At 37.0% G+C, this 24,130-nt stretch overlaps 1 protein-coding gene across 13 annotated transcripts in view; it reads right to left on the bottom strand.

Annotated features, from left to right (window-relative positions):
- The window catches only part of R3HDM1 (R3H domain containing 1), a 197,991-nt gene that overhangs the window by 11,816 nt on the left and 162,045 nt on the right, over positions 1–24,130 (bottom strand). For all 13 annotated transcript variants that reach the window (XM_057551221.1, XM_057551226.1, XM_057551227.1 and 10 more), the window contains 3 exons: positions 9,841–9,944; positions 7,596–7,768; positions 1,757–1,901 (listed from right to left, as the gene is read on the bottom strand). In XM_057551221.1, the coding sequence (XP_057407204.1) occupies positions 1,757–1,901; positions 7,596–7,768; positions 9,841–9,944 (422 nt within the window). The remainder of the gene's footprint in view (positions 1–1,756; positions 1,902–7,595; positions 7,769–9,840; positions 9,945–24,130) is intronic.

Raw genomic sequence — 24,130 nt, 5'->3', positions numbered from 1 at the left:
AAATATGTATGGAAATATGTTAATATAAATGTTTCAGACATTACATGAAATTTCTAAACATCTTATATTTGTATTTGTATGGAAATATGTTAATATAAATGTTGAAGACATTACATGAAATTTCTAAACATCTTATATTTGTATTTGTATGGAAATATGTATGGAAATATGTTAATATAAATGTTTCAGACATTACAGGAAATGTCTAAAAATCTTATATGTTCTGGTATAATGTTATAAGTAATAATCCTAGTTATTACTTTAAAATGTATATCTCAGAAATAACTAATTTTCTTGTCAACTGCGTTATTATGAACTTTCATCAAATCTTTAACCATGGTCATTTTTAAGTCTTTTGTCATTTACAGACAGTTCTGGGTGTACTCTGATGATTTTGCAAATATGTTCCTATAAAAGGGTTTCATCTTCAAGAAATTCATGGAAAAGACTCTGACAAGTACAGGTTTCTGGTAACTGACTGTACTGCTGAACTGAATGAATAAGCATTTTCAGAACTCTAATGAAAAACTGATGAACTCATAAAAGTGCTAACAAAAGATCAAGATGAAAAAAAAGAAATTAATTACATGGGACTGAGTGAACTGATGAGGATGAGTATAATTTTTGTGACTTTCTGTCTGAATTAAAAAAAAAAAAAATCCCACAAGGACTCAGAGGCAAAGAATATACAAATCAATTTTCACTGCAAAGTAAAGGAGCTGTTACAGTGGAGGATTACTGGACTGAATGTCAATATTATGACATAGTATAAGTGTGTTTCATGTTTGGTAATTGCAATCATTGTTGCTTTTGTTGTGGTCATCCATGTACAATGCTTGGTGTCAGTCTATTTATCTCTTGTAAAAATAAAATACAGTGTGTGTGTGTGGAAAAAAAAAAAAAACACTCACTGTACTATGACTACTTCCCCTCTTAATGATTCTTTAAGACATTATTTTTAGATTACTGTATAGGATTACTTATATGGAGATATATATATCCATAATCTAATTAATCCTTACTAATGGACATTTAGATTGTTTTTGAACTTTTCTGGCATAGAATAAACTCTTCTGTGCATAAACCATTGTGTACATTATCCTTAGGATAAATTCCAGGAAATAAAATTAATGGTTTCCATGTGATTTTATAATCATCTGCTTGAGTTTCTGTTCCTCCAACTAGACTGAGGGTTGATGACGATGAGGCCTTGGCCTTATTCATCTTTGTACATCTGGGGCACAGTAAGTCCTCAATATTTGTTGAATAAATTTTTGAATAAACTCTTGATATATTAGTCTAATATAGAAATTAGAAATACAAAACAGATATCACATTGCCTATTACTACTACAGAGGAATGGAGCTGAAGAATCAGTCAGTCATTTTAATTCATCATGTAATTATTATAAGTAATTAATAAATTAGTAATTAATTAATTAATTTGTTGGGGGGGGCCACGCTGTGTGGCATGCCAGATCTTATTTCTCTGACCAGGGATTGAACCCGTGCCCCATGCAGTGGAAGCATGGAGTCTTAACCAATGGACTGCCAGGGAAGTCCCAGTAATTAATTATTAATTGTGATGAAACCTTAAGGTTAGGAGAGTGAACGGTAATAAATAAAAATGCCTGAGTGAGGTAAAAATGCAGTCCTGTGGAATAATGAAAGGTAGTGGTACCAAGTAAATCACAAAGTGACTGGGAATGGATGTCCTAAAATTCTCTGTGGCTGTGACTAGCTTTGTGCACACTTACCTTGCCCAGGGACAAAGGGTCTAGAAAACTGGGGTATGATGGAAAGTGGCGGTCCAGAGGGACGGACAGTTTTCAGGGCGGACAGCTGAGCTGGTGCTGGCGACTGAGCTGGTGAAATAATGGGACTACTGAGTTGAGGACTGTGCTGCAATTATATCAAGAAAACAGGTCAGCATTTTAGGCTTTTTGCAAATTTCCTTTTGGACAGAAATTTTCACTCTTTCTGATTACAGATACGTACTTGTTACACCACTGCAATAGGTACTTTGTTATTAAAAAAATTAAAACAGTATAGAAATTTATAATTTCCAATTCCCAAGGATAAACACCGGTAAACTGTTTCCATGCACGTGCATCCATACATCTGTTTTACAAAAATGGAAACAGACTATACATCCTATTTTTGAATCTTGCTTTTGGACCTTTACAATAATATTGTAGATACTTTTCCATCAGAGAACATACACATCTACTTCATTCTTTTTTTCACATTGACTGTTTAAACTTCATCCTTAAAACAGTTGCAAAAATAGTGCAAAAAATTTTCAGATTTCCCAATGTTAATATTTTATTATATTTGCTTTCTCTCTCTATATATAGTTACTTTTTTTCTGAACTATTAGAGAATGAGTTGCTCACAATACCACTCTATTCCAAAATAACTAGTGTCTATTTCCTAAAAACAAGGACATTTTCTTATATAAATAACCACAGTGAATTATCAAAATCAGATGACTAACGACATATCACATAATTTATATAATTTATTCAGATTTTGCCAACTATCCCACTAAGGTACTTTATAGCAGAAAAAAAAAAGAAAGAAAAACTTCCTCCTTCTAGTACAGGATCCACTGTAAAATCAACTGCTGCATTTAGTTGTCTTGTCTCTTTAACCTTCTTCACCTAAAATAGTCTGTCTTTCTTCTCTCTCATGATTTTGACATTTTGAAGATCAGTTTCTGAAGGTCACTCTGAAGACCAGTTATTTTGTAGAATGGCTCTCAACTTGGGTTTGCCTACTGTTTCCTCATCAAAAAGCTTATGATATACATTCGGGGAAGGGAATTCCAGAGAAGTGATGTTGTGTCCTTCTCAATGCATCCTGTGAGAAGGTACACGCCATCCATTTGTCACCACAGTACTGGTGATGTTTCTTTTGACTGCTTGGTTAAGATGGTGTCTGCCAGGTTTCTCCGTTGTCAAGTTACTATTTTTTCCTTTCTAGTTATAAATGTCATGTGGGGAGATCATAATATCTGTGAACAGAGACAATTTTACTTCTTCATTTCCAATTGGGACATATTTTATTTCTTTTTCTTACCTAACTGCATTGCCTAGAACCTCCAGTACAATCTTGGTTGGTGAAGATACTTCGTATGATATTTACCTTTTAAAATCTGTTAAGGCTTGGGGACTTCCCTGGTGGCACACTGGTTAAGAATCTGCCTGCCAATGTGGGGGACACGGGTTCCAGCCCTGGTCCGGGAAGATCCCACATGCCACGAAGCAACTAAGCCCGTGTGCCACAACTACGGAGCCTGTGCTCTAGAGCCCACGAGCCATAACTACTGAGCCCGTGTGCCACAGCTACTGAAGCCTGCGTGCCTAGAGCCCGTGCTCTGCAACGAGAAGCCACCGCAGTGAGAAGCCTGCGCACTGCAACGAAGAGTAGCCACCGCTCGCTGAAACTAGAGAAAGCCCACACACAGCAACAAAGACCCAATGCAGCCATAAATGAATAAATAAATTAATTAAAATAAATAAATAAAATCTGTTAAGGCTTTACATGTGGCCTAACAATAACATCTATCCAAGAGGATGTGCAGTGTGCACCTAAGGGGAATGTGTATGCTGTTGTTGTCAGGTAGTCTGTGTATGTTTGCTAGATCTAGTTGGTTCATTGTGTTTAAGCTAATTTTTTTACTTATCTTGTCTGGTTGTTCCATCCATTATTGAGAGTAGGGTATTACGTCTCCAACTATTAACGTAGAACTGTCTATTTCTCCCTTCAATTGTGTCAGTTTTTGCTTCATATATTTTGATGGTCTGTAATTAGGTGTGTAAGAGTTTAGAATTGTTATATCTTCTTGCTGTATTGAACCTTTTATTAATATATAATGTTCTTTGTATCTCGTAAAGTTTTTGGATCTGATATTAGCATAACCACCTCTGCTCTCTTGGTTATGATTTGCATGAAGTATCTTTTTTCATCCTTTCACTTTCAATCTATTTGTTTCTTTGGATCTAAAGTGAGTCTCTTGTAGACAGCATATAGTTAGATCATGTGTTTTTATCCATTCAGCCAATCTGTCTTTTGATTGAAGATTTGAATCCATCTCCATTTAAAGCGATTACCAATCAAAGGGGATTTAATTTTATCATTTTGCTATTTGTTTTCTGTATGTCTTATAGCTTTTCTGTCCCTCATTTCCTGCACTACTGTCTCATTTTGTGTTTGCTTGATTTTTTTGGTACTGAAATGTTTAAATTCCTTTCTCATTTCCTTTTGTATACATTCCATAGCTTTTTTCCTTCATGGTTACCTTGGGGATTACACCTAACATCCAAAAGTTAAATATAATGCTCAAATTTGAATTTATACTAGCTAAACTTCAATAACATACAAAAACTGTGCTCCCCTGTCTCTACCCCCTTTGGTTGCTGATGTCACAAAATTACATCTTTATACTCTGTGTGCCCCCAAACAAACTTCTAATTCATTTTTTTTTTTGGCCGCACCACATGGCACGCAGGATCTTAGTTCTCTGACCAGGGATCGAACCTGTGTCCCTTGAAGTGGAGGCACAGAGTCTTAACCACTGAACTGCCAGCGAAGTCCCAAACTTATAATTCTTTTAAGTGCATTAGTCTCTTAAATTATGTAGAAAACAAAATGGGGAGTTAGAAATCAAAGTTATAATAACACTGTCTTTGAGATAATAATTGTTTAAAAAATATTAATCTCTTAATTCATGTAGAAAGCAAAAAGTGGAATTATAAACCATTGGAACAATATTACCAGCTTTTATAATTGCCCATGTACTTAACTGAGAGCTTTTTTCCCCATATGGCTTCATGTTACTGTTTAGCATATTTTCATTTCACTCTGCGGGACTCCTTTGAGAACTTCTGGCAGGGCAGGTCTCAAATTTTGTTATCTAGGAATTCTTAATTTCTCCCTCACTTTTCAAGGACAGTTTTTTAAAAAAAAATAAATTTATTTATTTATTTTTGGCTGCATTGGGTCTTCATTGCTGCACATGGGCTTTCTCTAATGCCGGTGAGTGGGGGCTACTCTTTGTTGCGGTGCGCAGGGTGCGCGGGCTTCAGTAGTTGTGGCTCGCAGGCTCAGTAGTTGTGGCGCACGGGCTTAGTTGCTCTGCGGCATGTGGGATCTTCCTGGACCAGGGATTGAACCCGTGTCCTCTGCACTGGCAGGCGGATTCTTAACCACTGTGCCACCAGGGAAGGCCTTGAAGGACAGTTTTGCTAGATATAGTATTCTTGGTTGATGGTTTTTCTTCTTGTAGCACTCTGAAGATAACAGCCTGTTGCCTCCAGTCTCCAAAGTTTCTGATGAGAGATCTGCTGATAATCTTTTTGAAGATCCCTTATATGTGATGAGTTGTTTCTTTCTTGCTGCTTTTAATATTCTGTCTGTCTTTGTCTTTCTAAAAATCGATTACAATATGTCTCAGTGTGCATCTCTGAGTTCACCTTACTTGGAGTTTGTTGAGCTGCTTGATGTTTATATTCATGTCTTTTATCAAATTTGAGAAGTTTTCAGCCATTATTTCTTCAAATTTTGTCTCTGCCCCCTTCTCTCTTCTCCTTCTGAGATACCCACAATGTTTATGTTGGTCCACTTGATGGTGTTCCATAGGTTCCTTACGCTCTGTTCACTTTTCTTCATTCTTTTTTGTCTGTTCCTCAGACTCGAATCATTTACATTGTCCTATCTTCAAGTTCTCTGATTCCTTCTTTTGCCTGCTCAAATTTACCAGTGAATTCCTTTAGTGTATTTTTTCATTTTAGTCACTGTATTTTCAGCTCTAGAATTTTTCCTAAATGGCACAGAAATTTATTTAATAAGTTACCCACTACTGAATATCAAGACTATTTTCAGATTTTCAGTGCTATGACAGAGAAGAAAGAAATATCCTTGCAAACATATTCTTGTATGTTTGTTCCACAATTTTTACTAAAGTTCTAGAAGTGAATTTGTGAATCAGAGGCCTTCCACATTTTGAAAAATGTCACTAAACTGCACTCCAAAAAGAGTTGCATCAATCAATTTACCAAGAGTCACAAGACAGTTTACAACTAGATATATTTGCCAACACTGCAAATTAATAGTCTTCCTAAATATCCCAATTATACAGATAAAAAACTATTTTTATATTTTTATCTGTTTAATGGCCATTAGCCATTTATAGTTTGTGAGCTAGCCTATAAGTGACCTTTGCCTTTTTTATTTTGATATGACTTTGTCATGTGCATTGACAAATTTTTTTAGTTTGTCTTTAAAAAAAAATTAAAAACCTTTCAATGTTGTAAACAAACTTTGAAGTATATAAAAACTTTCAAGTATATAAAAGTATATACTATCATGGATAGATGAGTATAACAAATTTCCATATACTCATCATCCCGCTTTGATTCTGATATCCCCTGCTTTTTCTCTCACTAGACAATTTAAAGGAAATCTCAGATTATCACAGCATTTCACTTGTAAATATTTCAGTATATAAATACTTCTATCTAACAGATAAGAACTATTACAAAAAACCCACCTTTATCATACTAACAAAATTAACATATTTAAACTGTCCACTTTTTGCACCAAAATGTCTTTTGGCTGTTCAGTATCCAAGGAAGATCCCCATATATTGCATCTGATTGTTATAACTCTTGAGTCTCTTTTAATCTACAACAGATTCATCCTTCATTTAAAAACGCCATTTATTTGTTAAAGAAATAGGCCAATTTATCCAATAAAATATTCCACTGTACATATAAATTGCTTTATATTTTCTTCCTTTATTTTCTGTAAATTAATAGCTAGACTTAGAGAGGCTTGATTAGATTCAGGTTCAATTTTTTTTTTTTTTTTTTTCCTGCACTGCACGGCTTATGGGATCTTAGTTCCCCGACCAGGGATCAAACCTGTGCCCCCAGCAATGGAGGCTCAGAGTCCTAAACACTAGACTGCCAGGGAATTCCCAGGTTCAATATTTTTGACAAGAGTATATCATAGGTGATGCTTCTAAACCACATTAGGAAGCAAATAATGTTTGGTTGGCCCAATTTAATTGATGCTACAATTGAACAGTTGCTTCAAGTGCTGTCTGCCTAATCTACCCATTTTAAAGTTCCCCATAAATCTCTTCCTAATGTTTTTGGCATTTGCTGATGATGTTTCCCTGTTCATTACTTTAACAGGATTCCAAAATAGTGATTTTTAAATTCTATCATTGCTTTTAAATTTATTAATTGTATTTCTTCTATGATGAAGAGCATTCCCTCATCAACTTTCTGGCTACAGTAAAATACAGTTCATATGGGAAAGGTAGGATAACAGCTTAATTCATTTTCTTTACCAAATTTCAGATCTAGTTTATCTTCTGAATTTTTAAATAAAAAAAATTTAAATTATGCAAACGTTGGGAAACATATTTAAATATTGAAATGAACTGTCTGGATATAGAGAATGTTCAAACTTCTTTACTAATTTGTTTGAGAAGATTTCAAATTCGGCATCAAGCCTTATAGGTTGGTCAATCTTATGTAACTAAATATTGAAAGTTTTAAAATTATAATAAAAGAAGCATCTTACCTGAACAATATTGTCTATACTGCTAAATTCCACACACTTCTGTCCTCTCTGGTGATCACAGTAATATTTGTTTTGTTTCCACAGTGGGGGTGAATGGGCACGGGACTGTGGATTGTTTGGTACACTGAGTTGCATCATCACCATTCCGCCACCAGCTGGTGGAGGTGGCACAGCTGAAAATCAGAATCAGGACACTGCAATTAGCAAACTTTAGCAAATAGCTGGTATCTTTAAACACCAAGATAATGGCAATAATTTTACATCTCTGAACAAAATTTTACTGCTATTTATGCAAGCCAGATTTAAACTCTAATGCTTATACTACAAGTGCTGTGTTTAAAAAGACATTGAAATTGACTCTGTAGACCTAAACATCTCACTTATCCTAAACATAGTAAGTCAGGAAAGTCCAATTATCTACAACAAGACCTAGTATAGGGTAGGACAATTGCGATATGATCTATAAAAGTACTTAATTTTTAAAACAAATTCATTTTCAAACGAGCATTATTCTAAATACATAAAGGAACACTCTGGGAAAAATTAGTATCCTAAAGAAATTTTGACATACAGAGAAAAGTCGTCTTTTGAGTGAATCAGTTTCATGCGGTGGGAAAAAGTTTGGGATATAGGAATCAGAAAGCACAATTTCCGTGCCCTGAAATGTCCTATAACTCTGGGGAAATTATTTTTCCTCTTTTATTGTATTTTCTCGTCTGAAAAAGGCTAGGAAGACCTCCTTGGCTGACTTTAAAGAGTTATAATAATCATATGCATGTACAAACACTGCTAGCTGTACAGTACATGTGGACTACAGTATCTACCTTCTTATCTGATTTATTCCTGCCATGGCACTGGTACTGCAGCACTACTAGTATTAGGAATGTAACTCTGCCACTCACCACTTCAGTGTAAGGTAAGGTGCCCTGTGCCCCACCTCCAGGGCCACTGTTTGCATTGCAGTAATCGTAATGGTAGTTTCCAATTCCCCAGAAATAGCACCACCCTGACCTGGCTAGGCACACCACAGAAGGGCTGACTGCTTAGGAACATCTCAGGTTCTCCTTGGCCACAGCAGCCCATGCTGATGCAGCCACTATTAGTCATGTATTTGATAATCATTTATTGTTTCTCTGCTTCTTTGAGATTACATATGTCAGCAGATCATTACAATAAAATATGATAAAGGATTGTTTAAGACACGATGGAAGCAGAGAAAATGAAGCAACAAACTCTGTTTTAAGGACTGAGGAAGCCTTTGCAGAAGAGGTGATTTCTGAGTCAAACTTCAAGGATAAGCAGGATTTTGGAAAACTGGATGGCGGACAGGCATTCCAGGCGGAGGGAAGAACAGGTACAAAAGTATCTTTGGCATGAAAGAGCTTGGTATATTCTACAAATAGAGTTCTGTATGACTTGAGCATGTACGTATAAATAGAAGGCTTAACTGCTAGGGAGTGTAGATGGAGAATCTATGCAAATTTTTAATTCAGAGGAATGACATGAAGAGACATCTGTTTCAGGACAGTGATTCTTGAATTGTGTATATATGTGTGCATGTGTTGGGGGGGAGGAAAGCTGGACGTGGGGGCAACATGAAATAAGCAAAACACATAAGAAATTACTGTGAAGAAGACATGAAAAGAACTGACCAAAAGTAGAGGCAGTGAGGAAGGAAAGAAGGTACCAGCTTTGAGGAAATGGTGAAGGCTGAGTGTGAAAGGGGAGAACGGAAGAGAGTTATAACTTTGCCATTTGTATAGGTCCCTAGATAGAAGGTGAGGAAAGGGAGGCAGAAAGAGGGAGAAATACTAAATCTAGTGCCTCTGACACATCCCTGAGTAGGAATGTCCAGCAGGCAGTTGGCTATGTGGTCTTGTCTTGGCAGAAATAAAATTTGGGAGACACTGGCAAAAAACCGTTGTTGAAACCGAGGAAGTGGCTGGCCTTCCGAGGAAGAAGCTGAAGAGTAATTAGAGGAAGTATCCCAGAGAACATCAGTACTTATGAGGCAGGCAGGAAGGAGAGCCTGAGGAGGAGAATCGGAGAGCAGCGGCAGTGGTAGCAGGGGAGAAGGAAGACGTGGACGGAATCTGTTAGCTCTTGATTGCTCATGGCGCCCTGCATACTCTGGGTACATCTCAGCACCTAACAAGTTGAAAACCTTTTTCTAGAAATGTCCAAGGAACTGATTTCTCAAATGGACAAACCATTGCCTTCTTTTTTTCCAATAGTCTATTCATACCTGCACACTGGTGGCCTTGAAGCTGCTGGGAATTGCATGGTGAAGTAGTTCGAGGCAACTGTACTTGCTCTGATCCTGGAGGTTGCAAGTAACCTACTGAGGAGCTATGGGGAAAAAAAATCAAACAAACACAAAAACACAGCACAATGAGATGGAGATGACTGTAAAGATTCTTTGAATGAACAGTCCTATAAATTTATTTAAATAAAATTATTTTTCAAGTAGGTCAGCTTAGTAAAAGTCAAAACTAACTCTTTTCTAAACTGAGAGTTATAAGTAATTACTTTTTGGATAAAAATCACTTTGTTTTTGACAATAACACAGATTTTTACAAATAACTCCTGATTTCATTGCTCTTATTCTTTTACAACTTACTCTAAATAGGATTTTTGTACTGTTCAAATAATTATTTTAAAAAGAAGAAAAATAACTCACTAATTTTACAAAATAAAAAGGTACTTTATTTGGATCTCACGAAGCTATATTTTAGAAGAGAGAATATGCAGTTAGACAATGATGAGACTCAGAAAAAAATACTTTATTCCCTAAAAAATGTGCTATCTAAGGACATAAGGTACTATTTAAGGAATAAACAATAGAACATGATTCTGACATATTCTGACGGAAATACTGACAAAAATAGAAGGCTGTTATTGTAAAACCATTAAGCTATTACTGTATTTTTCAATGGTTAGTCTTTGAGAATCAAACTAATATGGGATTTGTCATAATATGTCTTTAAAGTTTTCTCCATTTAGCAATTTCTTTCAAGAAAACAGTGAAAATCATAGAGCAATACTGTGAATTCTTTCTGAGAATTCTCAAGGAATCAGGAATCTTAATTTATTATAAAACCCTGTTACCACCCTTTTTTATCATTTAAATCAACTTTCTTTACATGGTATTTTATTTCTTAATCTAGCTTTAACAACTTCTTGCATTTACATCTCACATAACTGCATCAAAAATACTACATTAGATCCAAGTACTGAATTACAGAAAATACAGGGGGACATGTTAAACAACACCACGATGACACAATCAGTCAAATCCAGACTCTGGGACACTCCACAAGACAAATGTGTGAAAACATAAGCAGTATTTGTGAGGTAGCTGGTAATACAAAGACCAACTGGATATTAGATATAATTAAGAAATTAACTGTTAAATTTTTTAGAATGTGAAATAGTACTATTAAGTTAGGTAGGTTTAAAAAAACCTTTTAGGGATACCTATACTGAAACACTTGTGAATGAAATAATATGATACCTGGGTTTATTTCAAAATAATATGGGAGGAGGATGAAACAGAAGTTTAAATGAAAACAGATTAGTCATTAGTTGATAAATGTAGAAGCTAAGTGATGGGTACATGGGGGTTCAGTACACTTCTGTTTACAATTATGTGTATTTAAAAATGTCTGTAGGGACTTCCCTGGTGGTCCAGTGGTAGAGAATCCGCCTTCCAATGTAGGGGATGTAGGTTTGATCCCTGGTCCGGGAACTAAGATCCCACATGCTGTGGGGCAACTTAAGCCCGCGCGCCTCAATGAGAGAGCCCAAGTGCTGCAAACTACAGAACCCATGTGTTCTGGAGCCCTTGTGCCACAACTACAGAGCCTACGTGCCCTGGAGTCTGCATGCCACAACTAGAGAGAGAAAACCTGCACACCACAACTGGAGAGAAGCCCACATGCCACAGCTAGAGAGAAGTCCACATGCTGCAAAAATGAGCCTGCACACCGCAACCAAAAAAAAAAAAAAAAGAAAGAAAGAAAAAAAAAGATCTTGCACACCAAAACAAAGACTAGAGGCAGCCAAAAAAAAAAAATAGGGTCTTCCCTGGTAGCGCAGTGGTGAAGAATCTGCCTGCCAATGCAGGGGACACGGGTTCGATCCCTGGTCCGGGAGGATCCCACATCCCTCAGAGCAACTAAGCCCAAGTGCCACAACTACTGAGCCTACACTCTGGAGCCCGTGAGCCACAACTACTGAGCCCGAGTGCCACAACTACTGAAGTCTGCGTGCCTAGATCCCGTGCTCCACAACAAGAGAAGCCACTGCAATGAGAAGCCTGCGCACCGCGACGAAGAGTAGCCTTCTCTCGCTGCAACTAGAGAAAACCCGCACACAGCAACGAAGACCCAATGCAGCCAAAAATAAATTTATTAAAAACAAACAAACAAAAACATTAAAAAAATGTACCAAGGACCTTAAAAACAGTCACATCTTTTGATCTATTAATCCCGCTCTAAAGACCCTATAAAAATGAAGAAATTCACGTTGCTCACCAGGGTAAATAAATTATTGTATATTCATAAAATCAAACATTAAAAATTATATTTACAAAGAAAATTTTAATGATGTGAAAAACCCTACACCACACGAACAAAAAATATCCAATAGGATCACAACTATGTTAAAACTACATACGAAGACTTCCAGTGGTGCAGTGGTTAAGAATCCGCCTGCCAATGCAGGGGACACGGGTTTGAGCCCTGGTCCGGGAAGATCCCTCATGCCGTGCAGCAACTGAACCTGCGTGCCACAACTACTGAAGCCCATGTGCCTAGAGCCCGTGCTCTGCAACAACAGAAGCTACTGCAATGAGAAGCCCGTGCACTGCAACAAAGAGTAGACCCGCTCGCCGCAACTAGAGAAAGCCTGTGCGCAGCAACAAAGACCCAACACAGGCAAAAATAAATAAATACATAAATAAATTTATTTTAAAAAACCAATAAAACTACATACGAAAAGAAGAAAGATTGAGAGAATAATATGAACATGACAGTAGCAGTCAACTTAGGGTTGTGGGTGTACTGCTGATTCTTGATACTTTATACTCTTTTTGCATTTTCCAAAAATGCATGTGTGCATTTAATAATTATAATCACTAAAAATACTCTATGTAAACTGCCTGAAAAGTTCAACTTTTAAATGCTGTATCAGGGATTTAATATCAACTAATAATCTGAATCTCCTTCAGAAGTCTTCAGAAGTCACAGTATGCCCTGTGAACACAATTACACTTATCTTCTGAAATATAAATCACCTTCAATTCATTTGAGGGGTAGACTTCAGTCAGGTTTGCTGTCTCTGGAAGAAAATATTAGCTTTCTGCCTTATAAGCTTTTTGTAATTCAAGGTGACTTCTACCTTATGTATTTTTTTTTTTTTTTTAAATTTTATAGCTACTTTATTTATTTATTTATTTATTTTTGGCTGTGTTGGGTCTTCGGTTCGTGCGAGGGCTTTCTCCAGTTGCGGCAAGTGGGGGCCACTCTTCATCGCGGTGTGGGGACCGCTCTTCATCGCGGTGCGCGGGCCTTTCACTATTGCGGCCCCTCCCGTTGCGGGGCACAGGCTCCAGACGCGCAGGCTCAGCAGTCGTGGCTCACGGGCCCAGCTGCTCCGTGGCATGTGGGATCTTCCCAGACCAGGGCTCGAACCCGTGTCCCCTGCATTAGCAGGCAGATTCTCAACCACTGCGCCACCAGGGAAGCCCAACCTTATGTATTTTTGTGATGAGGATATCTAGCTAGGACAATATAAACAAACCCTCAACCAATTAGAATTTGACCAAACTATATGCTCAATTAATGAAAATAAAGGTCAAATAAAACTTTTATTGTACAATATTTGGTGTTTTCCCTTACATGCAAATGGCCAATTTTTCTAGGCTTTCTGGTTAAATGTTTATATTCCTAGAAGTATTCATTTACAGCTCACTTATTTCCAATGTGAAAGATTTAAAAAAAACTGAGTATACTAAAAAACAAAGAAAACACTTAAAAGCAAAACAGAAATGGTGTAGGGACGTTTGGGATAAGATTGTTGTGTTCACTGAGAACCGAATCTACTTTGTGTTTCCTGGCAGCTAAGACAAATTGGTGAACCCAGAGGATTATAAGACTCTGCCAGGACGATAAAGGAAGCAAACATTTAAGCCTCTGGCAGATGCTGGGTTACAGGCACATCATAATTGTATTCTATGATGAATTTAAAGCATGTAGTTAATTACAGAGGAATTTAGTCCTTTGATAGAAGACATGAAACGCAGTTCATAATTTTACCAGGAAACTGAGAAGCTGAGGGGGAACTCTTGCCTGAAGAGAGGATTACTTCCTGTTAAAAAATAGGTAGGATGTAGAATTACTGGCAGTAAGGGCTAACATTTTCCTTAAAACGAACTTTGTATTTTTCAAGCACTTGAATGAGACCCAAGGGTCTGCACTGCACATTTCACATAAAAGATGCCTTTGGCTTGAGAAATATAAGGGTAGCTATTATCAAACACAATCAACCACAAAGATATCTGTGGTGCTCCTGGGAGAATGACTGAGTTTGAGAAGGGCCATATTCTAACCACCCCACTAGTGTAAACGGTTATCATCAAGCAGCTCTGTTAGTGCAGAGCTAACGGATATATCACTTCAGTAGCTCACTGAAGTGCTAGAAAACATTCACCAAACAGTAATTTTAGCTTTAGCATAGCTGATCCTAAGGTGCTCTTTTTAACAATAACTTAGCTGCTTATTAAGTCTGTGAGACCATAAAATTGTCACTGGCACTGAGAACGATGCTTGTACGCCTGTGTGATACAGCTGAAGAACAGGTATCCCATTCCTCAAACAGCTTCATAAAATCTTTCAAATATAATTTCAAAAGACAGGATGCCAGAATAGCATAACTTCCTATTTTTTGAATCAAATTTCACCAATTAGAGACTGACTTCTGGCACGACAGCAGGAGTTTACGGATCTGCTCTCCCCACTGAAAGTGGTGAAAGCTATAAAAAAGCAACCACTGAAACCCTATGGAAATGATCCTACGGAGGAAGAGCACACTAGAAACATCTATTCAAGAACATGTATGAAAACTCAGTAAGAAAAGTGAGTTTGGTATTTGAACCAATACTACTCCTTCCTGCCCCTCCCAGTTTAGTGAGGTACAGACTCTACTCCAGACAGCTGTAGCCAAGAACACAGAGCTCCCTCTCCCCACAGCACCAGAGGGAGGGTTTCTTCCTAGGAGTGCCATGTCACCTTTCTCATCCTGCCCTCAGGTACCTGTCGCTGAAGCTAAATCTGGGGTGAATGAGGGTGAGAGGTGGGAACTCCTTTCTGCCCAACCTCCACTTGCACAACAGAGGATCTACTGTGGGTGTGATAATGCAGAGAATACTGGGGCCCTGGCCTGATCACCCTTGCCCCAGCTCCTGAAGTGGTGATTTTTCACACTAGGAGAGGTAAGCCAGTGATCCTAGGCTGTGGTCTCCCCACCCTCTACCAAGTGCTCAGCTCATAGGATAGGGTGTCACTTTTAGAGAAGCTAATCACTGTCCAAATCCCCAGCTTCTGAGCCCTGGCTCAGAGATTTTTCTGGGGAGAAAAGAGGCTATAAAACAGCACCTAATGTACTCTCCAAAGAACTGTCTTTTTTTTTTTTTTTAAATAAATTTTATTTATTTATTTATTTATTTATTTATTTATTATTTTTGGCTGCGTTGGGTCTTCACTGCTGTGCGGGGGCTTTCTCTACTTGCGGTGAGCGGGGGCTACTCTTCGTTGTGGTGCGTGGGCTTCTCATTGAGGTGGCTTGTCTTGTTGCAGAGCACAGGCTCTAGGCGCGCGGGTTTCAGTAGTTGTGGCTTGTGGGCTCTAGAGCGCAGGCTCAGTAGTTGTGGCGCACGGGCTTAGCTGCTCCGCAGCATGTGGGATCTTCCCGGACCAGGGCTAGAACCCGTGTCCCCTGCATTGGCAGGCGGATTCTTAACCACTGCGCCACCAGGGAAGCCCTCCAGCTTTTATTAATTACAAATAATACTGCAGTAAACACCTTTAGCATTATCTTTGCACCTTTGTGCTGGTATTTCAACCAGATAGATTTCTAGAAATAGAACTGCTGGATTAAAGGCAGATTCTTAACCACTGCACCACCACGGAAGCCCCAAAAGAACTGTCTTTAATTGCAACAGAGTGGGACGAAGTTCAAGCCTACAGGTGCTTTCAGGAACAGTAATGACTGTGGTAAAGACAACTGGGAGGAGATTCAAGATTCAGGCTAAACTGTAGGCTTGCTAGTTTGCAAGAGGGAAACAGGTAAAAAGACAGCAGGAATGAGCCTTCCTTATGTCAGAATAAAAATCAAATATTGACTACAGAAACTTTTTCTTCAAAGGAGACAGATTTTGATTGAATTACTTTGTAGAGCAATTTATGAGTCAGTGCATTATTGAAAACAACAGAGTAATCAGCTAGCAGTTAGTGGATGTTGTCAAGGAAAAAGAGAAACAGAGTCCAACCGAAACCACTGTGATTCCAGGATGACTATGAGAATACCCAAAATAGGTTTCCCTGCTTAAGGAAAAAAATCAGAGGCTGAACATTTGCTGGTGGTGGGAGGTTTAAACAGACTTCATTAAAATAATCCAGTCAGTCACTAAACAAATTAACAAGTGAACAACAATAACCAGACCTGCTACAATACATTATCTAAGATGTCTAATTAAAAAAAAAAATTACAAGGCATGAAAATAAACAGCAAAGTGTAACCCATACTTTGGATACAAGCAGGGAACAGAAACTGCCTGTGAGAAAGAACAGATTTTTCACATTTATCAGAAAGGCCATAAAGTAGCCATTATAGACATGTTCACAAAACCAAAGGAAACCATGCATAAGGAAGTAAAGAAGCAATGGTGACAAGGTTGCATTAACAAATAGAGGATACTGGGACTTCCCTGGTGGTTAGGAATCTGCCTGCCAATGCAGGGGACACGGGTTTGAGCCTTGGTCCAGGAAGACAGATTAAAAGAGATTATATAAGTTAAAGAACAGAGAGAAAAAGGAACACAGAAAAAGGAGCTTCAGAGAAATGTGGGGTGTTGTTAAACAAACCAACACACATATCATGGGATTATCAGAGAGGAGAGAAAGCAGCAGAAAAGACATTCCAAGAAATAATGGCTGAAAACATCCCAAATTTATTGGAAAACAATAATCTACTCATCCAGAAACCGCAACAAACTCTAAGCAGAATAAATGCAGAGATCCAAAGAGATACCATCGTAAAAATGCTGAAAGTCAAAGACACGCAGCAAGAGAAAAATGACTAGTTACTTATAATGTAACCCCAGTAAGATTAACAGCTAACTTCCCAGCACACAAGATGAAGGTCAGAAGGCAGTGGGAAAACATATTCAAAATGGTCAAGGGAAAAACCTGTTAACAAAGATTCCTATATCCAGCAAAGCTATTTTTCAAAATGAAGGCAAAACTAAGACTTTCCTTAGTAAATAAAAACTGTGAATTTGTTGACGGCAGACACACTTTACAATAGGCACTAATTAGAACAAACACAAAAAGATAAAGAGTACAGTATTATGGACTGAATGCTTGCATCCCTCCCAAATTCATATGTTGAAACCCTAACCTCAATGTAATGGTATTTGAAGATGGGATCATGAAGAGGTAACTAGGTTAGATGATGTCATGTGGGTGGAGCCCTGGTCCAATGAGATTAGTGCTCTTCTAAGAAAAGACATCAGAGAACTTGCTCTCCCTCTGCTTGCACAGGCTGAAGAAAGGCCAAATGAGCCCACAATGAGAAGGCGGCCATCTGCAAACCAAGGGGAGAGCCCTCACCAGATACCAACCCTGCTGGTACCTTGATCTTGGATTTCCAGTCTCCAGAACAGTGAGAAAATAAATTTCTGTTGTTTATGCCACCCAGTCTATGACATTTGGTTATGGCAGCCTGAGCAGACTAATACAACCAAGAATGGTAATTATGTAATTGGAAAGACTGTAGAAATGCATATTTTCCCTCCTTTCTTCTGATTTTAGAGGCAAGTGTATAAAATAATATGTATATAATGTAATATTGGGCCTATAACATATAGAAATGTAACATATTTGCCAATAATAGCACGAAGGATGCGGGTGGGAACAAAGCTGTATGGGCTAAGGAAATGCCTACTGATGGTAAGGTAATAGTTATAACAATGTATTGTGTTTGTAATATTAATATAATATGCATAACAAGAATACCAGAAAAAGGGGGGAAAGAGAATAGAGCTACGTAGGAGTAACTTTTCTTTATATCACTAGAATTAAGCTAGTGTAAATCAGAAGCTGACTTGGATAAGTTAAGATATATATGGTAAATCCTAGAAAAACCACTAACAAAAAACCCTCTAGAAAAGTAAAAAAGAAAGAAAGAAATTAAAATGCTACATTAGGAAATATTCATTTAATGCAAGAGAAAGCAGGAAAAGGAAGAATAAAAAAACAAACACAGGAGATAGAAAACAAAAAGCAAAATGGCAGACATAAGCCAAGTACATTAATAATAACATTAAATGTGAATGGATTAAATGATTCCATCAAAAGACAGAGATTGTCAGGATAAAAATTGATCCAACTATATGCTGTCTACAGGAGACACAAAGGCTGAAAATAACAGGATGGTAAAAGATATATCACACAAACAGTAACCACAAGAAAGCTGGTATGTCTATATTAATATCCGACAAAACAGATTTTAAAACAAAAACTGTATGAGATAAAGAAAGCATTTCATAATGAAAAAGGGTCAGGGAAATATAATAGTTGTAAACATATCAGCTCCTAGTAAAGGAGCACCAAAATACACGAAACACACACTGAAAAGAATGTAAGGAGAAATATACAATTCAATGATAGTAGTTGGAGATTTCAACACTCCACTTTCTTTTTTTTGGCCGCACCGTGTGGCTTGTGGGATCTTAGTTCCCAGACCAGGGACTGAACCCAGTCCCACGGCAGTGAAAGCAGGGAGTCCTAACCACTGGACTGCCAGGGAATTCCCAACACTCCACTTTCAATAATGAATAGACCAACAATACAGCAGATCAACAAGGAACAGAAAACCTGGACAACACTATAAACTAATTAGACCTAAGAGACATCTACAGAACACTCCATCCAACAATAACAGAATATACAATCTTTTCAAGTGTACATGGAATATTCTCCCGGATAGACCATATGCTGGGCCATAAGATGAAACTTAGTAAATTTAAAAGGATAGAAATAATACAAAGTATGTTCTCCAACCACAGTGGAATTAGAAATAAACAGCAGGAAAAAACTTGGGACACACACAAGTAGGTAGAAATTAAACACCACAATACTATGTTACCAATAGGTCAAAGAAGAAATCAAAATAGAAACCAGAAAATACTTTGGGATGAACGAAAATGAAGATACAATATGCCAAATCTTATGGAATGCCACTAAAGCAGTGCTTAGAGGGAAACTTATAGCTGTAAATGCCAGTATTAAAAAAGAAGAAAGATCTCAGATCAATAACCTACACTTCCATCTTAAGACATTGGGTGGAGGGCTGGGGGACAGATCACCAAGCCAAAAGCAAGCCAAAGGAAGTAAATAAGAAAGATTACAGTGGGAATAAACAAAATAGAGAACAGAAAAACAAGAGGAAAATCAATAAAAACCAAAAGCTGGTTCACTGAAAAGATCAACAAAATTGACAACTTTTTGTTAAATTGACCAAGAAAAAAAGAGAGAAAACTCAAATTACCAGAATCAGAAATGAAGAGGGGAGATTACTAGACTACAGAAATAAAAAGGATAATAAAATAGTATGAAAAATTGTATACCAAGAAAATAGATCAAATTCCCAGAAATATACCAACTGCCGAAACAAACTCAAGTAGAAACAGATAATCAGAATGGATCTATAACAAATGAAGAGATTGAAGAAGTAATCATAAAACAACTTACACACACACACACACACACACGCCCCTGCATAGAAGGTTTCATCACTGAATTCTATTGAACATTTAAAGAACTAACAGTAATTCTTCATAAACTCTTCCAAAACAGAAAAGAACACTTCCCAACTCATTCTGTATTACCCTAATACTAAAACCAGACAAAGGCACCACAAGACAACAACAGACCAGTATCTCTTATGAATATAAATGCTAAAATCTGACCAAGTGTGATTTACCCCAGGAATGCCAGGGTCATTTAATATCTGAAAACCAATTAATGTAATACATTATCTTTTTTCAACATGATACAGAGTACCTATGAAAAACCCACAACTAACATCTTTATTAAGGTGGAAGACTGAATGCTGTCCAGTCATGAAGAAGACAAGGATGTCAGCTCTCACTACTTGTATGGAACAGTGTACTAAGGGTTCTAGCCAGGGCAATGAGGCAAGAAAATGAAATAAAAGGTATCTAAATTGAAAAGGAAGAAATAAAACAATTTCTTCACAGATGACAAGATCATGTATATAGAAAATCCCAAGAAATGTATTTAAAAAGTATTATAACTAGTAAATGAGTTCAACAAAGTTGTAGGATACAGGATCAATACACAAAAAATAATCTGCATTTCTATACACTTCCAATGAACAATCAAAATGAAATTAAAATAATTCCATTCATAGTATCATCATAAAGAAGAAAACACTTAGGAATAAGTTTAATAAAACAAGTGAAAAGTTAACTCTAAAAACTACAGAAACATTGTTGAAAGAAATTAAAGATCTAAATAATTGAAAAACATCCCATGTTCATGGAATGGAAGAATTAACGTAGTCAAGATGCCAATTCTCCAAATTAATCTACAGATTCGACACAATCTCCATCAGAATCCCAGTTGACTTCTTTGCAGAAATGGATAAACTGATTACAAAATTCATATGGAACTGCAATGGACCCAGAATAGCCAAAACAATCTTGATAAGAGAACCAAACTGAAGGACTCACACATCCTGATTTCAAAACTTCATCAATACAGTGTGGCACTGGCAAAGGATAAACAGATTAGTAGAAGAGCACTGACAGTCCAGAAATAAACCCAGACATCTATGATCATCTGATTTTCAATAAGGGTGCCAAGACCATTCAATGGGGAAAGAACAGTCTTTTCAACAAATAGCACTGGAAAAACTAAATAGTTACATGCAAAACAATGAAGTTGGATGCTTGTCTCATACCATATAAAAAATTAACTAAAAATGGATCAAAGATTTAAATGTCAGACCTAAAACTATAACATTCTTAGAAGATATAGACATAAATCTTTGTGATCACAGACCTGGTAATAAATTCTTTGATACGATACCAAAAGCATGAGCAACAAAAGAAAAAAAGATAAAATGGACTTCATCAAAGTGAAAAACTTTTGTACTTGAAAGGACTGCATCAAGAAAGTGAAAAGACAACCCACAGAAAGAGAGAAAATATTTACACATTATATATCTGTTAAGGGACCTGTACCAGAATATATGAACTCTTACAATTCAACAATAAAAAGACACACAACCCAATTAAACTGAGCAAAGGATCTGAATATACATTTCTCCAAGGAAAATATACAAATGGCTTAATAAGCACATGAAAAGATATTCAGTATTATTAGTCATCAGGAAAATCAAAATCAAAATCACAAGATATTACTTCACACCTACTAGAACGGTTATAATAAAAAAGTCAGATAATTAACAAGTATTAAAGGATGTGGAGAGGACTTCCCTGGTGGCACACTGGTTAAGGATCCACCTGCCAACGCAGGGGACACGGGTTTGATCCCTGGCCCGGGAAGATCCGACATTCCGCGGAGCAACTAAGCCCACGCACCACAACTACTGAGCCTGCGCTTTAGAACCTGAGCGCCACAACTACTGAGCCTGCACACCACAACTACTGGAGCCCGCACACCACAACTACCGAAGCCGGCACACCTAGAGCCCGTGCTCTGCAACAAGAGAAGCCACTGCAATGAGAAGCACGTGCACCGCGACGAAGAGTAGCCCTCGCTTGCCGCAACTAGAGAAAGCCCGTGTGCAGCAACAAAGACCCAACGCAGCCAAAAATAAACAAAATAAATAATTTATAAAAAAAAAAGAAGCATGTGGAGAAATTAGATCACTCATGCATTGCTTATGGAAATGTAAAACGTTGCAGTTGCTTTGGAAAACAGTGTGGCAGTTCCTCAAATGATTAAACATAGTTACCACATGACCCAGTGATTCCACTCCTAGGTATATACCTAAGAGAAATGAAAACAGATGTCTACACAAAAATGTACAAACTAACATTTACAGCAGTACTATTCATAGTAGTCAAAGGTGGAAACAACCCAAATGTCCATCAACCAACAAATGGATAAACACAATGTGATATGTCCCTACCACAGAGTATTATTCAGCTATAAAAAGGAATAACCTACTGGTAATATGATACAACATGGATGAACCTTAAAAACATTATGCTGAGTGAAAGCAGCCAGTCACAAAAGACTACACATAATTCCACTGATATGAAATGTCCATAACAGGGAACACTACAGAGACAGAAAGTAGATTAGTGGCTAGGAGATGATGGTGGTGGTGGAGGGGTTGAAGGGTGATAGCTAAAGAGTACGGAGTTTCCTTTTTTTTTTCCCTTCATCAGTATATTCACATTAAAATTTTAAAAACTGTGATGAAGTACACATAGCATACAATTTGCCAACTTAATTGTTTTAAGCATATAGCTCACTGCCATTAAACACATTCACATTGTTTGACAATCATTACCACCATCCATCTCCAGAACTCTTCATCTTGCATAACTGAAAGTGTACCCATTAAATGGCAACTCCCCATTCCTCCTTTCCTCAGCCCCTGGCAACCACCATTCTACTTTCTGATTCTATTCATTTGATGACTCTAGGTAACTCAAATAAGTAGAATTACACAGTATTGGTCCTTTTCTGACTGGCTTACTTCACACAACATAATGTCTTCAAGATTCATCCACGTTGTAGCATGTGACAGAATTTCCTTCCTTTAAAAGACTGAATAATATTCCACTGTATGTGTACACCACATTTAATTTATCCATTTATCTGCTGATGGACACTTGGTTTGCTTCTACTTCAGGGTTTTTGTTTGTTTTTCTGGAGAGAAAAATGTTCTAAAATTGACTGTGGTGATGGTCGCTGCACATCTGTGAATATACGAAAAACTATTAAGCAGTACACTTAAGTGGGTGAATTGTATGGTATATGAATTTTATCTCAATAATGCTGTTTACAAAGAAGATAAATAAGGAAATAGTAGAACGGATAAAAATGGGGCATATATAAAAGGTACACACAAAGAAGTCATATTATATGAAGTCACCCACAAAAAGGTTGACGATTTAGGAAAAGTAATAGTATTCAAAACCCTACATAAAAATGTCATTGCTATCATTCACCTCTTCTCTTTATGGTTTTGCAAATATTATGACTGTTAATTAAAATTATTTTAATGATGGGAGAACAGGACCCAGTGTATTCTTCTTAAGCAATAATTAGTTCACTTGAAAAGCAAGTCTCACACGTGCTACAGTTTTTAGTGACTGCTAAAGATGATGTCATTGAAAATTTATGAATATTTGGCAAGGTGTGCTTTGGTTTTCTGCCTTTTTAAACCATCTGACATCTTACTGCCAGTGATAGTCAAACAAACTTCCTGAACTTAATAACATTACTTAGTAGACATGTGCTGTGTTTCCTGAAGATGCTGTAAGTAATCGATATAATCCATTTGGGGACTATAGTAGTCTGGGTATCACACATTTAATTCTTTAATAATGAATTAAAGAGACTGAAGCAGGTAACAAAAAACAAGCACTCTGAATCTCATTAGTCCCAATGACTGATTCACCATCTGTGACAACCTGAGCAAGTTTCACTAGAATTTAAACCAAATTTAATCAGCCTAGCAGAAAAAAAAAAAATTAAAAATGAAAGTAAACTATTCAAAGGTTTACTCCATATTTCTCTTGGATCATTTTTGTTGGATTTTCCTATGAATAACAACATTTTTTACAACTTGTTTTTGGAACAATTTTAATTTTGGGGGTGGATTATATTTGTGGTAAACCTTTTAGAGGTAGAATTACAGAATAAAAAAGTACAGCAGTTTCATGTTTTGTTAAATATCATCAGACTGATTTATAGAATCAGTTTTCATATGCCTAGCACCCAGCAATGTTTGTCTCTCTGCTTAGTGTTAACTGTTTTGTCCTCCTTTTTTGGTTAAGGTTGCCTTAATTCTCATTTCTTAAGATTGCTGGGGAGAGTGAATGTTTTCTCATGTGATAATTTATTATTAGTTCTTGTCAAGTGGGTAAACTACTTATTTCCATGAATTATTTGTAGAGTTCATTCTAGAACTCTACAAATGATTATCATTAATATTATCATTCTAGAACATACAGAAGTGATAAAAAT

This window comes from Balaenoptera acutorostrata, chromosome 8 (assembly GCF_949987535.1).
Source record: "Balaenoptera acutorostrata chromosome 8, mBalAcu1.1, whole genome shotgun sequence".
Classification (NCBI taxonomy): Eukaryota; Metazoa; Chordata; class Mammalia; order Artiodactyla; family Balaenopteridae; genus Balaenoptera; species Balaenoptera acutorostrata.
Note: the sequence above shows the minus strand (reverse complement) of the source record. Positions and strands in the feature narration are given on the sequence as shown.